The following is a 26,160-nucleotide window of genomic DNA, read 5'->3' as shown; positions in this document are numbered from 1 at the left end:
TTGTATCAGCAAGCCTTTTGTGTCTTTTGAGGTGTGTGTGTCCAGATAATGAAGTTAACATAATATAATAAGTCATGGTGGTTACTGGAGGCCGTGTTCAGTATTTAGGCTGTGCGGGTGGCGCCCCCGGTGGTCAGCAGCGGTACTGAAGAAGCAGCAGGACTCGGGCTGCTGCTGCGTTGAGCCACTTCTCCGGAGCTGTGCCGACTGGAGGGATGTGACCCCGGAACAGGACGCCCTCATACAACAACACACCATTCAAACAGAGCACAGAAGAAAGAAAAGCTGGACCAGGAGGGGTAAGCTCATAAATAACTGATTTTCTTTACGGGTCGCACATTGTCAGGAGGGTTTTTAGAGACGATACTTGTGTTTGAATCCCGGCACTTCTGGCGGAGCAGCGGCACCTGGATGGTGTTTGCACCCATAGGAACTTCATTCAGGCTTTTGTCTCGGGTATGCTAGCGAGCTAGCTTGGGCTGGTTAGCATTGATTGCTTTGCCTTGGGTAGCGCGGATTTAGCGGAGACTTCTGTAAATGTTTTGCGAGGTTAAAATGAAGGCGACTCGTAAGACATTGAGAGCACTTTCCAGATATTTTCCCATAATGGTTATTTGCTTAAATCCTCATCGAAAATGCGTTGAAGGCTTGCTGCTCGCTAGCAAAAGCGCTGCCACAGTTTGAACAGTCTGCGTCCCGCAACATGATAACAAGGAGCCTTTCACACAGTCATGTGTGCCCATCTCGTACAGAACCATCGTTTTTCTGCTTCAGTTTGCTACCTTTGACATTCAGGCATTTTTATATATTGTTTATTTTTTCCCTTCAGAGTATGTCTTCAAAGAAAACGGTGAATAACTTAACAGCCTAAACCAATCAAGCTCAACTAACGTTAGTAACCATTAAACAGATCCTCGAAGATTTTAACAAGATTAGATGTGTTTTGAATAATGACATTAAAACTGTGTTGTTTTTTTTGCTAACAGGCTCCTCTCAAATGATGCAAGGCTACGTGTTAATATGAATTACAGGCACATTTCTACCTCTCACCACTATCAGTGTGTAATGCTTAGAATACATTCAATAATGCCTCCTCAACCACAAAAGCTGCTGTACATGTGGTCACCTTCTTTCAAATGTGGTTTTCATGTTCAAGTCTGCATAACTCCTTGATCAGTTTTCTATTTTTGGATCATGCCACCCATGGATGCATTGTGCCACCCTGCCCCACAGTGTCTGCTTTCTCCACATGTCAGATAGCTGACAACCGTTGGAGTGGTGAAGCTGGCACCCTGCCGGCAGCAGGGCATTGATGAGTGCTGCAGCCAGAGGGTGTCAAGGCTTTGGCCACAGGCAAGTGCTCTGAACCCTCCTGGCAACTAGCAGACTTGGTCATGTACCCACAGTATGTTAAGCCTGCCTTAGTTTGCACATTCCCCCTCCCTCCTCTCCTCGCCTCCACAGAGCCAGGGCAGGTGCTCTTCAGCGGCTGCTCGACCCCCTTGAGCCCTGAGGGGACCTCATCAGCTGCCTGCGAGCGGAGATTGTGAGGGAGGGCTGGTTCATCTCACAACCTCTTGCTCTGGCTTTTGGCACACGCACTTGTCAGCCTGTCAGCATTTAACCATTGACACTATGACTATAGAGTTGCATGCATCCTTTCGGGGCCTAGTCAGTGGCATAGGCATCCAGAGCACCACAAAGTCTTTCTAACATAGACACATCTTTACTGCACAACCTAAATTAGTTTTTCATTAGCCAGTTGTATTTTTATTTAAGATATCAGATGTACCCACAGTTCTTTGTCTGTTCTTCATGGTATCCTGCACATTTGCATTGTGTCGTATTGTTCCAAACACATAGATCATATAACGGTTTGCAAATCAGAATTTAATGCCATGCCTTGACGTTGGCACTTTTGAAATCTTGCAGCCGCACCCCCAGGGGACCAGCTTAAGGCAGCAGCTTCTGTTTCAATTCCTTTGAGAGATCCTGAAGAGTGAGCAAAGATGTTGTGAGATCATAGACCAGATTTAATTATGAGTTGCAAAAAAAAAAAAATCAGTTTAACAAAAAAGGTAACACTGAAACATTTGCAAAATCAAGTTGTCTGAAATTGTCTGCTAATAAACAGAGAAATAGTTATTAGTATTTTAATTCCTAATCACACAATCAATTGCATTAGTCTATTAGTGTAATGGTACAACTATACTTTTTTCCTCTTATAGGACCCAAAAGTTCAAAAAAGGTTTCTGCACCATCAGACAAACAATAAGTGAGTCATTAATGTTAATACTTGTTATATGTGTATGTTGAATGGTCATGGGTTGCCTGCTGTGACTGACTTTTTGGGTCCTGGCTTTAATCTAACTTGCAAAGGACAGTTAAGCACACCCAGATCCCCAGCTATGAACTAAGCCTGTACAGTTGAGCAGGATTGTTTGAGTTCATGCCTCACGTGGTGACAACAAGACATGACCTACTTATCAATCATGTTTTTACAATCCAGTTCATCACCATTGTCCCCAAATACTGTAGCCATTGTTGTGGGCACTGTACATGTGAGGAGATGGCTTCACACAAAGGCAGCATGCAGACATCCAGTACGTCCAAGCCAGAGCCTTCCTGGCCTGCAGTGTCTGTTCGTCTGGCTCACGCTGTTTCAGGACCCCACACTGCCCCTACCCAAAGGTAGCCAATCTGCTGGATGGATGATTGCTGAACTGGTTTTCATAATGTTAAGTTCACATTTGAATGTGTATACTATACATTGTGTTCTTTTTGGGCAGTAGGACTACAATCAGGAGGACTTTTTTCTTTCTTGGCAGGAATTCATTTTCAAGGATTTTGATAATCAAACAATACTATGACATAGGGGTGATACATTCAGCTCATGAGACGAGACACATTATTGGGTTCACGAGATCGAGATGAGATTTTAACTATATTTTTAAGAAAAATTCAATTAGGAAATATACGACTGTTCTTTTATTTGGAATTCACAAAATGGAAATAATGCAGATGCATTTTGAAATGTTTTAACTAATCGTCTTGTGATGAATCACTTCAGTTCTACTTTCTAAATATATTATTATCATATGTAGTATGCAGCACTGTAAATGGTTTACCCATATAGATAGATATTTTATTGATGGATAATTTTGGTATTAATGGAAATAACAATCATGAATACAAAAGTTAGCTACAATCACAAATACTAATAAAAAGTAAATTACAAAGAGTAGAAAAATTCTAATATATAAATTAAATAAAGAATCCAATTATCACAAATTATGACATATTGCTAATAAAAAAAACAGAAATAAAAGTATATCAACATATAAATTGTGTTATAATTTGGTAGTGTGACTCATTTTACTTTTGGCATCATTAGGCTTCCATAGCTGCGCTAGATTCCTCCTCCTACTTCAGGCTCAGTGTAGAGACCTGAGGTCAAGCTGCTGCTCCTCTCCTCATCTCATACTTCTGACTGACATCTTCTCAACAGGTAGAAGCTGCAACAAGGTTAATGATCCACACGTGACATTATAAAAAGAAGACATGATGTGCAAATGAGCGATAGAAAACCAATCATCTTTTTTTTTTTTTGGTGCGCCAAATTAGAGCTTCGTTCACTTCAACGAGAAATATTGTCATGTCATGTTTTAGAACAAGATCTCGTCCCACCCCTTCTATGGCACACAAAAGTGCCAAACATTCACAACTTCCAGCTTCTAAAATGTATTTGTTAGTATTTGCTAATTTTCTCAGTTTTAAAAGTCTTAAAGTCACAAGGTAAACCGTCAAATTGATATTTATTTTGCTGCACTGCAGTGTCAGGTGTGCTGCCAAGAAAGCAGAGTTTACTCATAAATTACAAAGTCTTGGAACAAATTTGGTTGTTTTTTCCTTTTTATAATATTAGAGAAGATCATTTATATTGCAATATGAAATTAAATGTGCTATTTGTCCTTTCCTTTAACTCCAGTATGGCCCCTAAATGTTTTTCTAGATTGTGTGACATGCGCGTGTGTACCTGCAGTGACACAGCTGCTCCACAGAACCAGGCCAGGTTGTTGGCAGCTCAGCTGGCAACCACACCAGGCTCGTAGCCTACTTAGGTTTCTCACACATTTGCTTGGGATGTTGGAGAACCTCATGATTGAATTCGAGTTATTTCTCCTCCTCGGTTTTTCACGTCTGTGGAGCGTTTTTGACCTTTCAGTGTGTTGTATAGTTCAGGTTTTTACAGACGTTGGTGCAGAGCTCAACTCAACTCACTGAGACTTGTTTCCCCTGTTTTTCTTCTCACTGGAGGAATTTGATTTGTAAAACAATCAGACGCTGTGCATCATGTGAGCAGCAGATTGCAGAGCCAATAACAAGCTGGACCGAGCCGTGTGTGACCGGGTCGGTGCACTGTGGCAGCCTCTGCCCTTCATGATCCTCAGCAAATGTGAGGGCCTATCATGTTGCGTACTGTAATTCCTGGCAGCAGACCCTCGTTGCACCGTGTGGCCTGGTCACAGTGTTGAAATGAAGTCTTCTTTATGTTTTTCTTTCTCATAAACACTGACGGACACTAATACACACAAGAAATCCAAAATGCAGACGCCATGCAATGCATATGCATGTTAGTATTTTTAAGCCATTATAAGTGAATTTGTCATGTGTTTTTAGGAAGTAACACCCCCATGGCAGAGTCTGTCATGCAGCAAATGTGTGCTTTAAAATGGAGCATAATCTCATTTGCAGGAGCTGTATTTATTTTTTTAGGACCTGCAGTCACTGCGAGCTCACGACAACAGTTTTTTTTCCCTAAACGGCACAGAAACATTGAGCAGTAGCAGATACTCAGTCTGTGTTACAGGGATAATTTATGATTGAAATACAATATCCGAGTCATCTTATCATGCATCACATATCACCCATGTATCATATCTGTGAATTATCTTTCAATTAAATATCATGGAGGTAAAATAAATCCTGATTTAGCCATTTATCACCTCAATGCCATTAATCAGATCTTGTGCATACCCTTCACACACTCACTATTTATTTATTTTTTCATAAAACTAAAGCAAGGAGGCAAAATAATTATATTAAATTAAATCGAGAACATGATTTAGTAATTTTGTGTGCACAAATTAGTTAATTGAAATCAGGAAGCACATAAATGATTAATCTGAGAGAACACGGATTTTTATTATACTCCATGACCTCCCAGACTGTAACTTTGGATAAAAAAAAGTACCACTAAAACTTTTTAAAAGCCAGAAATCATATCAAATCACAAATACCAGAAAGAAGACGTATTACAATGCATGTATTAAATAAAGGTAAACCCGAGCAAGTATTGCAGTATATTTCTGAATCTATCATGGGTACCACCACCACTACTATGTTTACAGATATGAGATATGAATCTGGCCCTTGTGGTGATTTTTGTTTCTTTCAGCTTTTTCAGTTCGGTCTCAGTGATGCTGAGGTTTTGCTGGATTGCCCAGAGGGGCTCAGCCCAACATCACAACACTGACAAGAGCCCAACACAGGCAGAGAGGAGGAGGGGGGGGGGGGGGGTTAGAGCCAGATCAGCATTAAAGAAAGCCTTTGATTACGTCTGGAATATTAGCTGCATGTGTCTGAGGCTGGCTGAGCATCCCTAGAGGGATTAATGTTGAGCTAGCCCACCTCAAGAACCTCATGTCAGGCACACACAAAGGGGTCTGACAGGATCCTTATTGTGGCCCTTGAAATGATTGAAGACATGTTCCACAGAAGTGTGTGTATATCAGAAAAAGCTTGAATAACTCTAGTAGGCTGCACATAGCTTTCCAAAACACCACATTTCTTCAACTATATAACACTATTTATAGAATTTTAGCACATCTTCGTCACATCTAATTTTTGTGTTTACCGCTGCATTCAGACACATCTTTTAACTCTGGCTCTTTTATAGATGCCTGTTTTTTTTTTTTTAAACTGTCTTCTTGTTTAAAAGGTTATACAAACATGAAAATCTCAATAATTCCCTGATGTGTCAGATCACACAAATATCTCACAGAAAGCGTTACTGTCAAGGAGTAGTCTTGATCCGCGACGTCAAAGTGTCAACATTGTAATTGAGAAGCCAGTCTTTATAAATAGCAGTTTGTGTTTTATGTTTTCCTAGAAGAGTTTAATCAGAATAGAGTTTTTTATAATACCTAATATTAGGAGACGCATTACAGAAAAATTCTCTTGCAGTGCATTTATTAGTCGGTGTGTATTTTGTGTAGTACAAGTGTAATATGATTACTCACTCGCTTAAGCGATGGCTTAAATAGAAATGTAATAAATAACCAATTTGTTCATTTTATTATTTATTTCTGAAGCAAAAGGTTTTTAGAAATGAAACATCTTTCGGTTGACTTGACAAAAAAGTGCTGTTTTAACTTCACCTTAAGCTAAAATTGTGATATCACATTTTTACATATTTCATTTTTATTTTTCACTCCACAGAGTTGAAATAATCAACAGACTAATCAGTAATAAACGTTAGCTGCTGGCTGCAGGATTAAAATGGTTAAATATGGGGCGCCCTGATGGACTGCAGGACAGGACACGTGTCAGCAGTTTGATTCCAGCCATGGACCTTTGTGTCATTGTGCCTTTCTCCCTTTCTCTCTGCCCCGTTTCCTGTGTCTCTATACTTTCAGTTGTCAAATGAAGGCAAAAAAGACATACCCAGAGGCAACTCAAAGTGCTTTACATAAAAACAAACATTTGACAATAAGAATTGGAAGCATAAAAACATACAATTAAAAAGATAAATAAATAAAACTTAAATAAATAAATATTGGAAACATTAAAACATACAATAAAAAAAGAACCCAAATATAACAAAAATGAAACAAAGTACAGAGAAATACAAAGAGAGAAAGAAAATAAACGGCTAGTCTAAAATATAGCATAAAATCGTTAAAATGACATACAGTGCAAATGAAAGATTAAAATTTGAAAGTGCTTTAAAAGAGCTCAATCATAAGCACATGAAAAGAGGAACGTTTTTAACCTGGATTTAAAAATGTCCAGTCAGAAGACCATTAAAGTAGTCGAGCCTACTTGAGATGAAAGCATAAATGAGCTTCTACTGGTCTATTTGAGGCATAAAACCCTTCACTCTGGATATGTTCTTAAGCTGATAGAAGGCTGTTTAGTTAATAGATTTGATATGACTGCTGAAGGTCAGATCTGAGTCTATCAGCACACCAAGGTTTCGGACTTGGTCTTTAGTTTTTAGAGACAGTGCTAGATATATCTGCATGTCATCTTCATAACTATGATAGTCAACATTAGAGTTTTGCAGAATTTGACCCAAAGGCAACATATATAGGCTGAACAGAGGGGGTCCAAGAACTGACCCCTGAGGAACTCCACATTTCATAGCCACTCGATCGGATTGATAACTTCCAATGGTCACAAAATAACTGCTCCTCTGCTGAGTCCTGCCCAAGTCTCCAACCTGTTCAACAGTATACTGTGATCCACAGTGTCAAACGCAGCACTTGAGATCCAACAGGACCAGAACTGACACCTTGCCTGAGTCAGTGTTTAACCTTATGTCATTTAACACTCTAATAAGAGCTGTTTCTGTACTGTGGTTAGGTCGGAAGCCTGATTGAAATTTGTCAAAAAGTCCACTGGAGTTCAAGAAATTGCTGATTTGATTAAAAACCACTTTCTTAATGATCTTGGCTATAAAAGGAAGATTTGAGATAGGCCTGTAGTTGGTTAACATGGAAGCATCCAGCGTTCTCTTTTATAAGAGTGGCTTAATGGCAGCTACTTTTAGGGGTTTAGGAAATGTGCCTGATTGAAGTGAGCTATTTATTATTTGCTGCACATCAGTTTGAACAGAGTTCACAATAGTTTTAAAAAAGTCAGATGGCATTGTGTCAAGACAGCATGTTGATGGTTTAAGATGCTGAACTGTTTCCTCTATAGTTTTTTGGTCAACTTTATTAAATTTTGAGATTGCATAATTGTATTGTTTTGCTGATTTGTGGTAATGTTTAACCTTATGGATTGGATTTTTTTCACTGAAAGTTCTGGAGCTTATCAACCATGGCAAATCGAGTGTGAGTATTGTTGATGTTCTTACTAATAATTTCAGAAAAGTGTTGTTACATGTCGAAAACATGTTACATAATCACATGCACAATGACATGTTGTCAACCAGAGCTGTAATATTTCCAGTTCTGTAGAAAAACTCTCAGCGGGCTCTCCCCAAAAATAGTCATCCACCAGTGAGTCTCTCTGCAGCCTCCACCCTGTAGAAGAATAGGTGAAATCCACAGGAGGAAGTGATCTGAATCCTTTTCCTCTTGTCTTTTTTTTTATGTGACTCACAAACATCGCAACAATGGAAGAACATGACTGATCATCCTCGATTATAATTCCAGGTTGTCTCTTCTTCCTACAGAGATTCTCCCTGTGGGACTGTATGCACCGTGTTTGTTCTTACACCAGATATCACTGTGTAAGTGTGATAAGATAAAATCTTTTTTTTTTAGCTGTTAAAAACACAAATTGCAACCCACAAAACATTAGGGAGCCTGAGCAGAGATGCTACTAAATCTGGCCAGTTTTCAAACTTCAAAAGCAAAGATCAGAGGATCACAAATGCCTCAGTCATGAAAGCAGTAGTCCTATTTATACAGATGATGAATGTGGGATATAACAGCCTTTTTTGTCCCAGCAGTAGCACACATGGAAATGGTGAAGTTGTCAAGTCTCATAGCACGCCTGATATTAATAAATCTTTGTTGTATAATCTGTCCTGTCTTTCAAAAAATCACCTTTTGTCAAGTCGAGTAATCTCTGTTCTCTATCCTCTACTCTTTACCCACTCGCATGCTGTGTTTTATTCCCTGTGTGCACCTGAGACTGGTAGATCAGTGCTCTGAGTTTCTGTCATGCTTCACACTGAATGTCGTCACATTTGGAAAATCTCTCTGCCTCGAGTCTTAGCTCTCCCATTTGTCTGAAGTGAGGAGCTCAGAGACGTGATCAAACGTGTCACTGCTGCTGATCTGAGACATTACCCCCCAATCCCCCCCACACACACACACCTTCTACCAACATCCTCACTACCCCCACCCAAATACATCCACACACCAGCACCACCTCCGCTCCCCAAAGGTGTACAGAGCCACTGAACTGACACTCCCATTTTTTTCATGTCTGTCTTGTTTAAAGTCGGCAATTAAATTATGGGTGACGCTCAGGTTGAAGTGTATAACTAATGTATTCAATTCATCCGTCCCGCTACCACTTTGTGTGGCTGAAAAAAGCCAAGAAAACAAAGTCAAGTGCTAGTTGCTGGCAGTAAACAGCCACCAAAGGTTGCTATAATTATAAAGACTATAGCTAGAAGCATGGACTCCAGCTGCTCTGATCTGTGTAAATCCGCACACTCACAGTGGCACCCAAACGCTAGCCAATGGCCAATGGTGCCCCATTCATCCTCCACCCCTGGGCTCTGGGAAGGGGGGATGGCGAGCCAGCTCCTCAATTAAATATAACCCCACATCAAACAGCCTGTCAACATGCATTAGAGGTCCTTTGTATAGATAAGAGGCCAAAATAAATTGCCAGAACTATCATAGTCACTGTGGCTCCCATAGGCTTTTTATGAAAGATTCTAAGAGGGGAACAAATCCTGACTTGCATACTGATATTCTTTCCATTAAGTCTTTTTTTCTTTTTTTAGCTTTAAAGATTTATTTTTGCTCTTTTCTGTGAATGATTTCATCTGCATTTTAGCTTTTTCAATTAGCAAATCCAGGCTGGATATTAAGCCGCGCTGTATGCGTCTGTCTTATTTGTGCATAGAGATCTAATGGGACAACAGACGACCTTGATGTGTGTGTGCTTGTGCTATCACAGTGGAACCTATCCCTTTTCTGTCGTCCGCATTAGCTTTGGCAGCTCCTTTTATCGCCTTCTTTTCCCACCCCCTTTTTCTCCCCCGTTGCCTATATTTTGCATCTCTGCAGACTGACAGTGAAAATAGGTCATTAGTTAGACGGAGAGTAAGAGATGGAAGGAGCAGGCAGGGGCGAGATCTGTGAGAAAACTAACATGCAATATTAATGAGTTTGACAGCCATTCAGGCTGCAGAGCGCCAAACCTGCACTGACTGCACAGAGACACAACCCCCCCCCCCCGCCCCCCCCCCAAGAGTCTATATTATTTGCCTTTATTGTAAAATATCTATTCTCGTCTAGTACTGTCCATCTGATTAGAAAACATTTGATAATTGAAATGCAGTCAATTGTATATCTTGTTATAATAGTAATATTTGGGGTTTTACTTTTATGCTACTCTTACAGTTAAAAACACTACCACGGTTTTGACTCATACAGTTGTTAGCAATGCAGATGCAAAGCTGTATTTAATGCAGACTCACTAGATGACACTGTAGGAAAAATACAAAACAGGATACCAGAGAAAACAGGTCAGATCACTTTTTAGCTGCCTGGTTAAAACCTTTCAGGGCGGCTGCGGTGAGTGTTCACAATCAGAAGATTTTTAAGTTGAATATCACATGATCAATTTAACAGCATTCAGATTATGTGGCAGAAAACAACCCTGTCAATGTGTTTGCATAGCTGCGTTTTTCTCACAGGTCTTGTGTAACATGGATTTGTTTGTGTACGCAGAGCCACAGGAGCAGGGGGGATGAACCGCGAGGAGGCCCCGGGGAAGTCTCCTGAAGACATGTACATCCAACAGAAAGTGCGGGTCCTGCTCATGCTAAAGAAAATGGGATCAAATGTACGTACATGGTCTTTACATACTATGATCATCTGGCATTTTACATCAGCTGTTGACATTTTCTAGATAAAAATATGTATATATTTAGCACTGCGTATTGTCCTGCTCATGCACACAGTGGTGTCAGATGTCATCCTGAAACCTATAAAACTTTGATATCAACACTAGAAACCATAATTGCCACATCAAAATGGTTGTCACTGGTTCTACCAGAAGGCAGAGGACAAACATCCACACATCCCCATCCAAGATGTGTATCCTTTAATATAGAGACAAACATTTCTATTTCTGTAGAGAGGTGATCACATTGGGCAGACTGAAATTAAAATTGACTGTGTTCTTTTTCTTTTGAAGCTATCTAGGACAGTCAAAGTACTCCTGTTGCCCCTTTAGTAGTAGCTGGGCGATTATGGCAAAAATCAAAATCACGATTAATTGAACTTTTAACCTTGATTACGATTAATGAACGATTAACTCCACCCTTGATGAACAATTATGTATTTTCACAGCTTCTTTTGTTTTGTATTTTACACTACTGCCCTCACACAGGAGTATCTTTAGGGAGTGAAAATAATGATATTTTAAGGTGTGACGCTGTGGTTAATGTCTAGTTTACTTGATTAGAACTATGAAAAGATCATGGTTTGGGTTAAAATGATCACTGGAGACAAGTTTTAAATTCCTTAAAGATATGCAACCTTTACTGTCATGGCAACAGTGAACACCACCATTAATTGACATGAGCAAGATTAAGCCGATTAGAGTTTCTAAATGTTGGTTTTGGTTATTTTTCGATTAATTGCCCAGCCCTACTCTTTAGGGCCCACTTTCATTTAGGGACACCTGTCATAGATGTATTGTTCTGAAATTCAGTTTCCAGCTAGATTGTATGTTTGAATCAGGAAGAATGGATAGCGGCTCCAGACATGTTTTCTCTTAAAGTCCGTGTAAAGTAAGAATAAATATGTGTTCTGAGTTTGACCACAGAAAAGTGTGTTGTTAACCACCCTGCCAAATTTGAATGAAAAAAAAATCGCCAAATATATGAAAGTAGACTTCAAAATCAGTCTCTTTCTCTACTCCCAAACACTGTGGGAGTGCCAGCCAAGTTCGCTGAAACCCCGCCCCCTACCAAGTATCACCTGTCAATCAAAGTCACCACCTCTGCCCGAAACATGGACGCTACGTCTGAGAGCTGTCTGCCACTAGCCCAGCGGCTAGCTCGGCGGATAACTGGCTAACTGTAGTAGTAGTAGTGTGCACTGAATGTATTTATACCTCTACAGCAGCAGGGGCAGGTTTATGCCAATCACTGCCGCGTTATGTAATGCGGCGGAGATTTTCAGACCCGCCCACTAAATCCTGAACACAGAAATCTTGAAACACAGTTTGTGAAGCCTAGCTCCACAATTCAAATCTAAATGGTTGAAATGCTTTTTACACCTTTTTTTAGAATACATTTATGACCTATTTAATGTGTTTAGAAGAAAATGTCTGAATTCACTTTACACAGTGCTGACTCAAGTTGTATCTAAATGCCACTTGACACATGACAGAGTGGAGGAAATGAACATAGATGTTGGTCTTTTTTTGGTTTATTTTTTTAATAGCAAAAGGACACACTGTGGTACTGGCAAGCAGATAGCACACTAACCTGACAACAGACAAGAGTTTTATTTTGTGATTTGAGCAACACTCTTAATTAGACACAGCTGATAAAACCAGTTTGTAATGGTCGTTTAAGGCAATGAAATTGACTTAGTCACAGGCTAAAATGGGAAGCCTGAAATGGGACATTATCGCCCAACATCATGTGATGTTATGTGTAACTTTGAAGCTGTGAATGCTCAGTCTGTGTTTACATAAGTATGAATAGGTGCTTTATTTTGATTATAATTAAAGTTAAAAAATAATTTATCATTAATGATTGCCACCATCATTATCAACTTTTGGGATTGGGATAATCCAGTTACAATTGTCTATTCATTTTCATAAAAATGTATTTCTTATGTTTAAGACTAGAAATGTTTTCAGTCTAGGTTTTTGAGTGAATAAGTGTTTCCCGCCAAAAAAATTCATTGACTAAAACAATTGCCCTTATTCTCCACACAAGCCAACTTTCACATACTAGACAGGTTCAGAGACAAATATTGCTTTGATTCTAAAATGGTTTAATTCTTGTACAGGACACAAACTGAGAGCAATTGAATGAAAGTAAGAAACTAATTGTCATTTTGTTTTTCAAATTAATTTTGTCTTTGTTCCTATTGTCACTCTTTCATTCTTCAGCTCACGCCGAGTGAAGAAGCTTTTCTCCGGAATTACGCAGGTGTGGTCCACAGTCAGATGAGCCAGCTACCACAGCACAACATAGACCAGGGTAAGGCTGTGACAAACACACACACACACACACATACATTAAAGAACAGTTATCCAGCCAGTGTTGGTATAGTTATCTCCTCCAGGCATTTGGTCGTGTATCTTTGTTTGTATCTGTCTGCATATCTCACATACTACTAGACCATCAGGCTAGTACTTTTTGTGCACATTTATAAGTGTATGCTCAAGGACCCTTTCATGGTTGCAATTATTCCATTTTTCAAAACCCTATTTTATAATGGCAATGACTGCTCTGTCTTATGCCGTCTATAAAAGAGACACAAATGGACAAAAAAGACAAGACAACACCCCACACACATTTTTGTCTACTTTCTCAAGTAACATTTGGAGACTGACTCACTTTCTACCATCCAGTTCCTCTCTCATTTGCTGTGCATCCACTTTGCTTGGAGTCAAATCAGTTCTCGTTCTGGTTATCCGCTGCAGAATAACCTTCAGGCATCACTCCCTCCACAGTTCTGATTGCATCAGAACCTGAGCCTCCAACACAGGGCCATATACCCCGTCTACTCTGCTTACACCTCAACAATGTAACCTGCACATTGTCTTCCCCTTCATCCTACTACTCTTTGTAGCTGTGTGATACTACCTTTGAGGTTGTTAAAATGGTCATTAGAAGCTGTAGCTTCCGCCTACACTTTTTTCCAGACTGCAGAAAACTGTGGTATTAAACTATTTAACTCTTGTTTTTCATGTGGCTATGATGTGTATGATTTTTCAGACCGAAAAAAATTCTATTCTATTCTACACTCACAAACACATGCTTGACACACAGTCTGCCCGCACTTCCTGTTCCCCACCCACATGCTCCCAGACACACCTGGCGGAGGTCTACACTCCACTTAGTGCTTCTGGTTAGGAATTTGCTGTTTTTATTTGAAAATAATTCTGACCTGTGATTTGGTTACCTTTTACATGCAAGTCAGTACTTACAGTTTTTTATGTATAGTTTTAGTTGTATCTTATTATGTTTTGTCTTGAACCTGTAAGGATAGAGCGTGTGTATGACAGTGATTTAATACGAAACAGGTCTAGAAAAACATTAGCCCACAACGGCCCACAAACACCACCTTCACATATTGTAGAAGTGCTACTGTACTGGGACCTAAAAACAAGGGAAAATCCCTTCACACACATCATTCCTCTAACGTCCCTGCCCCAGCAGGCCTAACGGATTCCCTGACTGTGAACTGAGGCCGACTCAGCGGCCCACCAGCAGTGTGATATTACTCATACCGCAAACAGTGTGGCTGACTGGAACAGTGATTCATCGTCAGCACGAATGCATCACCGGTTTCACCACTGCTTCTCACAAGTGGCCTAGATGGAGTGCTTAACACACATTAGACTTGAGACATTGTGTTGTTTACATGATAAAGAAAGTCACTGCTCATGCATGTTGTTTGAAGATTTTTTTTTTTGCTTAGTAAGATGTTTGTGCATGTAATACTTCTTCATGACACCAGAGGGTGCCTTCGAGCTTTCTTTTTCTTCCACTTTAGTTTTCATATTTTTCCACCACAAGATGGTGCTAGATTAAACAGAATGGTTAATATGCACAGGCACTGCAGTTAACAAAGAAATGACTGGAAATCATCCCTGATTTTTTTTTTGTAAATACACTTATCAGCTGCTTTCCAGGCTCAATTCAAACATGTCTGTCAGAGAGCAGCCCTTCTGTTGTAGCACTGCTCAGGCTTTGCTTAATCCCATGTGATATTGGTCCCTCAGGGGGGCTTAAAGTTGAGAAAATAGCCTGCAACACTTTACCTACAATGATTTGTTACGTCTCCTTGTCTGTGTCCTTCTCTGCAAGGAGACAAAGGTGTTGTTTGAATTGATGAATATGTGATTTTCTGTGCAGGAGAAGGATTAGGTTAATGATTACACAAGGTATTGAGAAGGCAAGTAAAACGTGCATTGACTTTGTATTTTTCTCCTGCTCTGGTGTTTTTACTATCTGTTTTACCCTGCAGGATGTTACACTGCATTATCATGTTTTTGTCAATTTAAGCCTCATTCTGCAGTGTGGGATACATCATTAATAGTTTAATCTGGTTCATTGCATCACGGATGGTGTAGATTTCATTATTCTAGTGGATTTCTTCATCAAGCAGCTCAACATAAAGCATTGCATCAGATAGGATTAGAAGCACCCAAATGTGAGATCAGCACAGATTTACTTTAGTCATTAATTTTCAATCTGGTTAAACAACTTCAGACTAGATGTCAGTTTCTGCTGCACGCCCTCGATCTGTTCCTTCATGCCCTTTAGAAGATACAGACTTCAAATCTCTGTGCTGTGTCAATACTGTGAGGAAAAGACTCATTAAATATGAACGAATATGACTGGTGAAAGGTGCTCCAAGTTTGCATTATACATCACAAAAACAGACGCGTTTAGTATCATTTGGCAGCCTGCCACCTCCTCGGTGCACCTATAAATAATTTGTGGTCTGCATCTTATCTAAAGCACTGTGATTAGGTATCGTGGAGATAGCTGAGAGTTAATCACTTTTAAATATTCAGCTGGGCGCTGAAGGACAGTAGTTTGTAAGCATCAGCACATTCAGGATCCTTTGAGGTAGTGTGAAGAGGTTCAGTTAGATGAAGAGGGAAGTCCTCTATTTGATCTCATTTAGACTTGGTAATAGGGTAAAAAATAGATGAAAAGAAACATTTATTGCCTAGCAACTTGCACACTCACTGTTCCTCTTAAAATTTTCACAGAAGTACGGCCTTCAAACAATAAATGACTGGGGGGAAATATGACAAACAAAACTATTCAATCAAATTCGGTAAATAAAGAGTAGATAACTAAGCGAATGCTGCACAGAAACTTTGGGAAAAGAACATTCATAGGACTGAATTTCTATGTTAATTGTACAAGACAACTTTTCAACGTCTTTGCCAGAGGGGGTGTTAAGCTGTTGAGATCAGGTTGTACTCTTTGTGCATCACCCTGTTCACATTCCCTTACAATACAATGACCTTTCCCCTTGTCTGTCCAGTCAGACGGACACCTTCTGTGACCAATCAGCAGTTTTCCAGGCAAAGGTTGTTTGTCTGTGTCTGCTCACCTCAGTTCCACTTTCACATTCATGCCTTTCTGAGCAATCTCTGGAGCAGACACTGAAGTTTTAGCTTCAGTTTATAGGGGGGATTAAGCAAATATATTCTAATGCTGAGATTGATGACTTGTGTTTGGTGAAAACAGTTGTTTAGGTTTAAAAATGTCTAGATGTTAATAGTATATCCATCTGGGGTTTTTTTGTACAATCCGACTAATATTTCTTTACAGCATTTTCAACCTCCTCTTATGCTTATAATGGAAATAGTGTAATATTGATTTGGCAACAGCCATAGTAAAAGGAGCACAATTTTACTACTTGCTTGCTGTTTTAAGGAGTAATAATGTAGACTCACCCTTCTCAGCTTGTCAAGTAATGCCATTTAGTCTGCTTCTTTGAAGGTTTATAGAAACTTTTGTCATCAACAATATGCATTGTTTAAATTCAGCTAAATTGGTAAAATGTTTTCACTGGAGACACACACGGAGGTCAGATGCAGCCAAACACATTTGTCCCTCTTGGGTATGAAACTAAACTCATCCAGGCACAGAAGCGTGATAGTTTGAACATGCTGATGCAGGATGCCATGATAGCAGTGTCCTCAAGGGGTCCTAGCACAGAGCGAGGGTGTCACATGTCAGACACAGCCTCATCGACAGGGTGGCGGCACGCTTAAAGGGCACTGAGGGCACAATGGCATAGTGGAGACACACTTGGATTATTGATTGCTCCAATGTCGAGGCTGGACTGTAGTCAGGAAATGTCAAATAGGAGCGTAGGTGAGAGAACACAATGTGACGAATGGCGTACATGATTGCTGTTGTCAGCTCAGCAAACTCTGATAAGAAAACACATTTGTAAGTATTGCAGTCGAATCCATCCAGGAATGTTGTGGTCCTTTATTACATCTGATCAGACTGATCCCCTCAGACTCTGCTTTGCTGTCAAATGTTATTCTGCTTTATTCCTTGTAAGAAACAAGAGAAAGGCAACCCGGGGGTTGCTTCTCATATTTCTTTTAAGTCTACGGGTCACTGAATTAGCATTTTTAGTTTTAATTGGCTGATTACCATACATGCAAATACAGAATTTTGTTTTGCAATTTTAATCAGGCCAAAGAGGATTTCTCTGCCAATAGCTCTGCAGCAGAGAAGGATTTTTTCATTCAGCTGTCTTGCTGTGAATACCTTGATGTGGCTGAATTCTGGAGGAGCAGGACTTTGTGTGCCATGTTTAAACACTAGTACTGATTGGAAATGAAAACCCAACTCATTAAATGAGGCGCCTGTTCTTAGGGGCTGTTTCAGTGTAATTTGCTCCTTTTTTGGGCAATGCTGAAATTATGGTGAGTCTTTGCAGGGGCGCAGTCGTCACAGTGTATTTCTGCTCTTATTCTTCCTCCCTGAGCTGTCTAATTCACAGCTTTCTATAACTGACACATTGTCATTTTGAACAATACAGTTTCTCAGAGTCGCACATAAAGCCAGCAATCTCAGGACTTGTTATTCTGTCTGATTTGATAGAGAAAGTTTACTCCTCCCAGAATCAGAAGGACGTCTGAGAGCCTCGACAAAAGAGGAGAGATGTGGAGGGGGTTGCCATAGCAACCTCAGTTGTCCCAGGAAAGCTCAGTTTCCCTGTGGGCTTTGGTGTTGTTGCGACGTGCTGCAGCAGTAGATTGGAGCAGGTGTCATTAGGGGGCCTCGAGGCAAGCTGTAGTGCTAATTACACAGCCAGAGTGTGATATTGTAATCTCTGTCCATCAGTCCCTCCTTCTTACAGAAATATGACCACTTGTTTCTGATATTACAGCAGCTCAAAGCAATCAATGCATCTTGTTTCTTTTTGCCTGTGTTAACAATCCCTGTATCACATATTACTTAATCCTGCTTTTCCAAGTGAAAACCCTGTGACACAGAGTAAGGACCTGCCTTTGTTTGTCGGCTCGGTCAGAGCACAGTGATATCGATTCTTACTTTATCCTCTTCCTCACTGCAGCATGAATCAGAGCCACAGACTCAGATTTATGAGGTACAAAGTTTACCTGACTCATTTCACTGGAACACGGAGGCTTGATTTTCTCCTTAAATATGTTCTCATCTCTATCCCTGTCAGATGTGTGTTTGTGTAGACACATTTTACAAAATAGTTTTATGTCAGCTGTTCCCAACTCAGCCAATTATCTTTCTAGTGATATCTGCTCCTTTGGAAACAGAAACCAAACTGATCTTGAGTAATGGACCTAAAATCTGCCGTCTTAAAAACTAATTTATCTTCTGGATGTGGCCTGTAAAATGTCAACTTCAAAGGATCCATTTGGAGGAGAAAAATAATTTGTCACTTGCTTTGATTGAATTTCAAAGCTCATTAGCACATTGTGATGTGAAGGACAAACCTAAATCGTAAATCATGAATTTGCAAATTATGTGTTTTGGTAGTCAAGTCCATTATTTTTCTGTAGCCCTGTGTCACAAACATCTGTCACACACCTGTTTTTAGACCCTCCATTCAAATAAGGAAAAACTCACTAAAAACCTGTTAAAATAAAAGAAACCTCAAGAAGAGTAACAGCAGAGGTAAGAAACACAAAAACAGACAAAACAATGGGAAAACACAATGACACAATGACACAATAATTATAATGTGATGAAGAGCACACTGGACAACTAGTACACTTTTCAATACAATGTGTTGGTGGGAGATGCAGGCGCCACTCACAGGAGCTCAAAATTATTATGTAAAAGACATGAAGTCATGAATAGAGAAAATAAGATCAAACTTTGACTCTCATAATTTAATTAATTCTAAAATCTAAACTGAGAGTCGATGTAATGCTTGATTAAAGTTGTAGTAGTTAAAGGCACTGACTGTTTGTGAGTGTCAACATGTCAAGCTGGACCTCACACACTCCCCCATTGTGTGTCATGCTTCGTAACCCACCCGTGCTGTTGTGGGTGTGGGTGTGGGTGTGGGAGCGGGGTACCCTGTCTTTATCCTCTCAGCTAACCCTGCACAGATTGTGACCTGGAATAATGCTGCTGCTCCTCTGACTACTAACAGCAGCTAACTGCAGCACATCATATGGCTGCTTCAGGCTGGAGCGACTCGAGGGGCCCAGTTTGGTGCCTTTAACTTCAAACAAACTCCCTTTGGGTTTATTTTACAGCTTTCTGTTCCTGAGTGGTTTTTAATAGAACGTTGTATGTTTTGATATTCATTTTTATTCTTCCTGTTCTTAATTAAATAGTGATTTACAGTCTCTTATAACTGAAGACAGACTTTATTTGCTTGTGAATTAGAATCCGTTAAGGTGAATAGATGATTGCTTTTGGTAGGTTGAAGGCAGGGCTGTAACTAATGATTATCTACTAACTGTTTCCTTTCTTTCTTTCTTTTTTCTTTTTCAGTTGATTCAATTTTTTGCATAAAATGTCAAAAGATTATCCCTTCAAACTTCTCTTATGGTGCCCAAAGCCTGTTTTCCTCAGCAACAGTCCAAAATCCAAAGATACTCAGCACATATATTCAGCATAAATATATATATATATATATATATATATATATATATATATATATATATATATATATATATATATATATATATATATATATATATATATATATATATATAAAGCAGAGAGAAGCAGTAAACGGTCACACTTGAGAGGCTGAAGTCAGGCAGTTTTGCTTTATAAATTCACTGTGATGATGCATATTTGAATTTGAGACATAGCATCATGGCTGTCGCTTCTGTTGAAATGATTTTCTTTCATCATTTCTGTGCAGTGTCGTGAACTAAAAACTTTTGTGGAAGTACTTTGTGTTTCCTTATGGATCAGTACTTTTCCTGGAAAGACAATTTCCTCCTTTCGAAATATTTATGTAGCACAAACAGGATGGCATGCCTTTGTTGCTGCTGTTATTTATGTAATCCACTGTCCAGAGCTGCTTTGTTTACTCCTGTTCTGCAGGGTGAGGAGGGATCAGTGCACGGTGGAGGGAGGGGCCAGAGATCAGCCGGACACAGAGCTGCATCAAAACTAACTAAAGGCTGTTAGCTCACAGGCAGCAGCAGCCTGCCATCCACTAATGCCATCTGATTTTTATCTGTCGCTAGGCAACAGTTTTAAGGGGCTTGACGTTTCCATCGTGTTGGTTACAGCTTGTGTGTGTTGTATTGTAACAGGGCGAGGTCTGAACATGACTCTGTCAGTCAAGTAAAACAGATATAGCCTCCCCAGTTCCCATCATTCACTTGCTTCTCTGTGTATTTTAAGAGCATTTCTGCTGGTCACTCAGCTCAGGTTTCATGTTGTCTGACGTGTCCTTCCTCTGAACTGCCCGTCACACAACGTTGAACTCCTTCATAAAACTACAAAATGATTCAGAGTGCCGTTCATTGTGATAAATGGGTGCTATTGCAAGTTCCTGCGCCAAAAACATCATCCCTAACAGTGATGCTATTCAGCAGAAGTGTAATTCAGGTCGAGCTGCTATTGTGTATTACATAATTGTCTCTTGTTCAAGCATCATTATCCGTACGTGCTGTTTCAAAGCAGATGAGATTTATGTTATTAAATGAAGTCGAACAGCGTGTCTCTGCCAATATTTTTTCATCACTGTGTCTCTGGTTTCCTCTGCTGGTGCTGCTTTTGCCTATTGGCTCATTCTTTAACCATAACCTCATTTGGTACGCCAATGAGCTCCCACGGGAACTGGAACTTGAAAGCTTATTTTAAAAGGCGCCCTCCCCCAAAAGTCTTGATCTTACCAAGCGCACGCCGACCTAAATGCAGCATAGAAATATGCTAATTATCTTCCCCACAGAGATAGCCAAATGAAACACAAAATTCTGTTTGGAGGGTCTTCACTGTCTGATGAGGAGGGTCCGCCCTTTGTGCCAAATACATGTGGAAGCTCACAGTCTCTGGCCTACTTTCATATCTCCACAATAATTAAATCTAACGAGCACTCGAGGGCTGTGGTGAAGAGAGGAAGAGAGGCTTTTTATAGCAGATGCGCACAAGGTGCTGTTTTCTTCTCGACCCTCTGAGAAGGTGTGGAGTGCCGAGTGCGTGTTGATATTGTCAGATGTATTTATTTCAGTATGATCACGCTTACTGTGAGCTACAGCACCTGGTCGCCATTTGGCTGTCTCTTCTACACGAGTTGGAGAAGACTCGAAATGTTACAGTATGCATTTTGTGCTCTCTTTCACACTCAATTTACTTTCATTACAAAGAAGCCAAATGCATTTCACCAAGCTGCCAACCATGACGGTGCACGATGGGTTTGATTTCCCAACTTCATCTCACTGAAGAACACTTGCTCACTTTTTATGTAGGTTCACCAGACTTTAATTAAAACAAGTCATTGCCAAACAATCAGGCTTTTTTTTTTTAAAAGAACAGTTGTTTAATTTAGTAGAAATGGAAAATATATTTTCTTCTATCAGAGAAGGACCATCTGGGCAGGTGTGGGCAGGCTCACAAACGACTTGATGAATCACAGTTGGCAACAGACTAATGAATGATTCCTTGTAAAACAAAAGCCAGCTGACAAAGTCCTTTTGTGTCGCTGGCAGGATCCATTAGTTGACTCAACCCAGATTAGGCTGTAATTATCAGTTGTCCTCATTAACTTGGTAGAAGTGAAAGAGGCACAAACGGAAGAGAAAGGAATCATAACTTGTGTGTACTGTAGATTATTTCTCTCTCATGTGCTCATCATGTTTTTGTTCTCCACAGCTTGGTGAGGTTAATATCATCAGTTGGAGTCTGGTATTATTTACTCGCAGGCAATCTTGTATCTCACAGCCTGAGCAACAGCAACAGCAGAAGAGATTGAAAAGTATTGAAGTCTGAGTGTTATCGTGTCATCGTGTCAGAGCAAGACGCTGCTGTCAGTGGGCCATTCGATGTGTTACAGTATCTCTCATCAGGGTGCAGCAATGGTAGAAACAGCTATAGTAATAACCATATATGAAATGTACCTGCACGCACTAAACAGATTTTCATGTATTCCCACTTTATGGTAACAGCTGTCAGGACGTTGACAGGATTCAAAACTCTGCTCGCTTAAATGTGTTTAAGACTGACTTGGATCTGACGTTTCAAACAACATTCAACCCTGCTCTGAGATTACTGTAGACACAAGCAAAGTGTAGCAGAGCATGTTTGGCTGTTGAGCAGTTTCTCCCAAAAACAACAGAAATGAGATCATATTTTAGTATCTGAGGCCAGGTGGGAGCAGCATATACATACAGACATATCTGGATGCAGGTCATCCTTTTTGTGAGCTTCCGTCAATGTACGTGGGTGTTTCATTGGTAGGTAGTCATACATTTACACATTAGCACAGACGGAAACTGTCAGCTCCACACCTCAAATCCACTTCAAACTAATTTACTGTTAGTCACAAAAGCGTGTCCAAAGTCTCCTCCACAGTTGACCAATAACACGTCGGTGAGCCGCATCGTTGCACCAAGTGACGTGTCCCTTCACCTCAAAGAGTTTTTAGGCGTGGTAGTTTGCTTAGAAACGGCTAATAACAGCAATCACATTCCATGACACCACTGTACGCAAACTCTCATTCTCAACATCAACAACAATTACACTAAATGAAATTCTCCATGATTTTGAGTTGTGTCTATTTTGGTTTTTTGGGGGAGTCATTTTTGTTTCCCATGCATGAAGAACATGTTTGGTGATGCCTTCTGTGTAATTTAAACCTACAGTTACAGTTTCATTTATAACTCCAACTTTCCCCTGTTGCTTTACAGGTGCAGAGGATGTGGTGATGGCGTTCTCAAGGTCAGAGACGGAGGATCGGCGACAGTGACCCTGGGCCCTCCATCCCACCCCACCCCACTCTCCCCACCGCATCCTGCCCTGCCCAGCCCAGCCCAGCTCAGCCCTGTCCCGCCCCAGCCCTGCACGTGGTCCACAACAACCCAAACTCCACAAAAGGCAACACTGATGAGCTCAGGAGAGGAGGGGGGCACCTGGGAGGGACAGAAAAGGATGGGAAGAGACAGCAGGAGGTCTCTGCCTTCGCCTCTCCCCCAGCCTTTTCCATCCCGACTCCTCCTCACACAAGCTGACACACCATTACCTGAGATGCACTCAAGTGGGTCACTGTGAGTCGAAGCCTTGGCTTCAAGGTGTCGGTGAAAACACTCACAAGTTGTGTGGATGAATATCAAATGTAGTTTGTTTGTTTTTTTTAGTAAGGGAGGGGGGGGGGGGGGGGGGGTTAGGTCTTGTTTTGTATTATTTTGTCTGTGTTGAGACTTTAGGCAGTGTTACGTGTTATATCTGCTGTGGTCACTGAAAGAATTGACCAGGAAGCAGCTGATTGAAGCAGAGAGAAATATAGTGTTGGTCAAGCAGCGAGTGTGGCGATTCATCGTGTTAGGGGAGAGATTTTTAATTATTTCCGCTTACCCTAACGGGGCTGAAATTGTTTTTGATTTAGCTGTCGTGGTAAAAAGGCTTTCATGTTCTGTCACACCTGGGGCCTCATTTACAAAGATGTTGTGTGCATAAAACAAAGCTGGGAAAAAAATAAACGCCGCTTCTCACACAGATGTTGGGATTTAGAGTTACAGATGTTTCTGGAGAGCATCCACACATCTATTGGAGGTCCTACACTGACCGCTAAGATATAAAATGAAGATTCTTATCCAACTATCTGCATCACCTTCCAGTGGTCAAGTGAGCTCCGGTGACATCTGACCCTAGATTTGATCCCTTTTTGCTTTCTAAACACAGCTCCAACATGATTTGATGATATTTGGCTTTCTGATCACGCAGGCTTCACTGCTGCCGTGACTCGCTGCTATTAAACAGAAGTATGAACAAAAAAATTTGGTATCGACAGCTTTTATTTCACACTTTGCAATCTGACTTCTGTTTTTCACATACAAATCCAAGAACGACAAGCTGATCGATATGTGTATTATTGCTCAAAAACAGGCCTGTCATTAATCACTCCTGCGTAATCAGAGGAGTTAACAGGGCAGGATAACGAGGCCGTGACACAATCGCTATTATTTATGAATGGAAGATGGCATTAAGACGACCACACGCAGTTTTTTTCTCACCGTTTTTATAAATGAGACCCCGCTTGTTCTTCTGCTGCTTTATTTTGAACCACAGGCTGTTGAGAGTACAACAAGGCTTTTCTCGTATGGAAAGTGTATGAATTTAAAAGACACTATAGCAGACATAATCACAGAAACATGAAACACAGGTGTACACATTCTCCCCAAACAATCACAGGTTTTGGGTTCCTTGTGACATGTAAAACCTTTTTTTATTGTACAGATAGTTGAGGAAAATACAATAATGAATTGATTGTGCCAATTGTATTTTTTCGTTTGTTGTTGTTTTTTTTTATCTGTAAGATAAAATTAACATATTAAGACATTTGATAAGAGACGAGCTGCAGTTGTAATTTATTGTTTACTGAATTGACTCCCTGTTCCTCAAACGCATCATTAAAGACGGAGAACCAGTAGATAGTAAAAAAAAGCCTAACACGAGTCGGCGTTTAACATCATGGGCAGCTCTGTCTTCACACTAAAGTCATTTTAAAACTCTAATTTTTAACTACCTGTAACTGAACACGTGAAGCCAAACATCAGAACTGTCCGCGACTTCTGACTGTACTGTATCTCTTGCACTATTATCAATGGGATATTTATTAAAAAAAAATACATTTTGATATTTAGCGCAGAGATTCTTTGTTTGGTTCAAATGGGGGGAAAAAAAAACTTTGTAATCATGTCTTTTATTCCTTCTGTGTGTCAAACCGACTCAACTGGAATAGCTCGAATGAATACTTGTTAACAACCGACATGTTTTTCTAGTGACATGCTCGATATTTAATGTGTTTTAAGTACAGTTGGTTAACTTGTATAACTAAAAAAAAAAAAAAAAGATTAATTGTAACGTAATGTTTTAAGCCAAGCATGTCTGCCTCGTGGTTTATAATGTTCATTCAAGTGGCACCGAGGATCTTTGACGCCTTGCCGCAGTGACCATTGTTTGTACATTCTTGACGTTTGTGTTCTGGGGTTTGAAAAAAAAAAAAAAGGAAAAAAGTGTTATCCATTATATCTTGTTCGCAATAACTTCTATTTGAATGTCCTCAGCAATCATCGCAATGTAAACGGCCAACAGATCCGTCACGCTGTCCGCCTATGACAAAGAAATTTGTCTTTTTTAATGTTTACTTTTTATTTTAAAACATTCTTTATTTGTCTATGCATTGTTTTTTTTTCTCTAAAAGGTGTCTTACTGTACATTTTACTTATCAGGGTTGTTCTACAGCCTTCATACAAGTTGTGTATGAATGTGTGTGTGCGTGCGCGTGTGTGTGTGTAACAGTGTATGTGCTACCGGATTTGATTTTCAGCATGCTGAGTTCAACTAGGATCGATGTATCTTTTTACTGTGATGACCTGACGTTGCCTAATTGTCTTTTTCTTTTTTGATTTTTTTCTTCTTTTTCTTTTTTTTTTTTTTTTTTAATGTATTTTATTTTCCTCTCAGTCAACATTGATTAGTTGGTTTTGTTTTGTATGGCTGCTGACCATGTCTTGACCTAAAGCTTCCAAATCCTATACCAACTGAACCATTAAAGAAATTTTAAACAGTAAGAAGTGTTGATTTTTTTTTTCTTTCCATATTAATGTTGAACTCAAAACGTGCAAGCTCGGACATGAGAAGCTTGTTCTTACATAACAGTGACGGCTTGTCTTCAGATAAGGCCACACGCTTTGCATCCTGGGAGAAAATGTAGTCAGTGAAGTCATAATAAGGGCACAATCATGGTTTCTGTGTTCATCTTATCGTCTGCATAT

At 40.0% G+C, this 26,160-nt stretch overlaps 1 protein-coding gene across 1 annotated transcript; it reads left to right on the top strand.

The window, feature by feature from the left end:
• The first annotated feature begins 203 nt into the window (after positions 1 to 203).
• Positions 204 to 25,949, top strand: ctnnbip1 (catenin, beta interacting protein 1). The gene is made up of 4 exons (XM_053317775.1): positions 204 to 299; positions 10,707 to 10,821; positions 13,111 to 13,201; positions 23,074 to 25,949. Exons 2-4 carry the CDS (start codon positions 10,726 to 10,728, stop codon positions 23,130 to 23,132), a joined length of 246 nt encoding a protein of 81 aa, XP_053173750.1. The 5' UTR covers positions 204 to 299; positions 10,707 to 10,725; the 3' UTR covers positions 23,133 to 25,949.
• Positions 25,950 to 26,160: the final 211 nt, after the last annotated feature.

Source organism: Scomber japonicus, chromosome 4 (assembly GCF_027409825.1).
Source record: "Scomber japonicus isolate fScoJap1 chromosome 4, fScoJap1.pri, whole genome shotgun sequence".
Taxonomy (NCBI): Eukaryota; Metazoa; Chordata; class Actinopteri; order Scombriformes; family Scombridae; genus Scomber; species Scomber japonicus.
This window is presented reverse-complemented; position numbering and strand designations above follow the sequence as displayed.

What these genes read in the sequence shown, in the direction of transcription:
- ctnnbip1 (XM_053317775.1), top strand. Translation starts at nt 10,726, where the DNA reads ATGAACCGCGAGGAGGCCCCGGGGAAGTCTCCTGAAGACATGTACATC. An exon ending in TAAAGAAAATGGGATCAAAT is followed by an intron (nt 10,822 to 13,110) that starts GTACGTACATGG and finishes TTCATTCTTCAG; the next exon opens with CTCACGCCGAGTGAAGAAGC. An exon ending in ACAGCACAACATAGACCAGG is followed by an intron (nt 13,202 to 23,073) that starts GTAAGGCTGTGA and finishes GTTGCTTTACAG; the next exon opens with GTGCAGAGGATGTGGTGATG.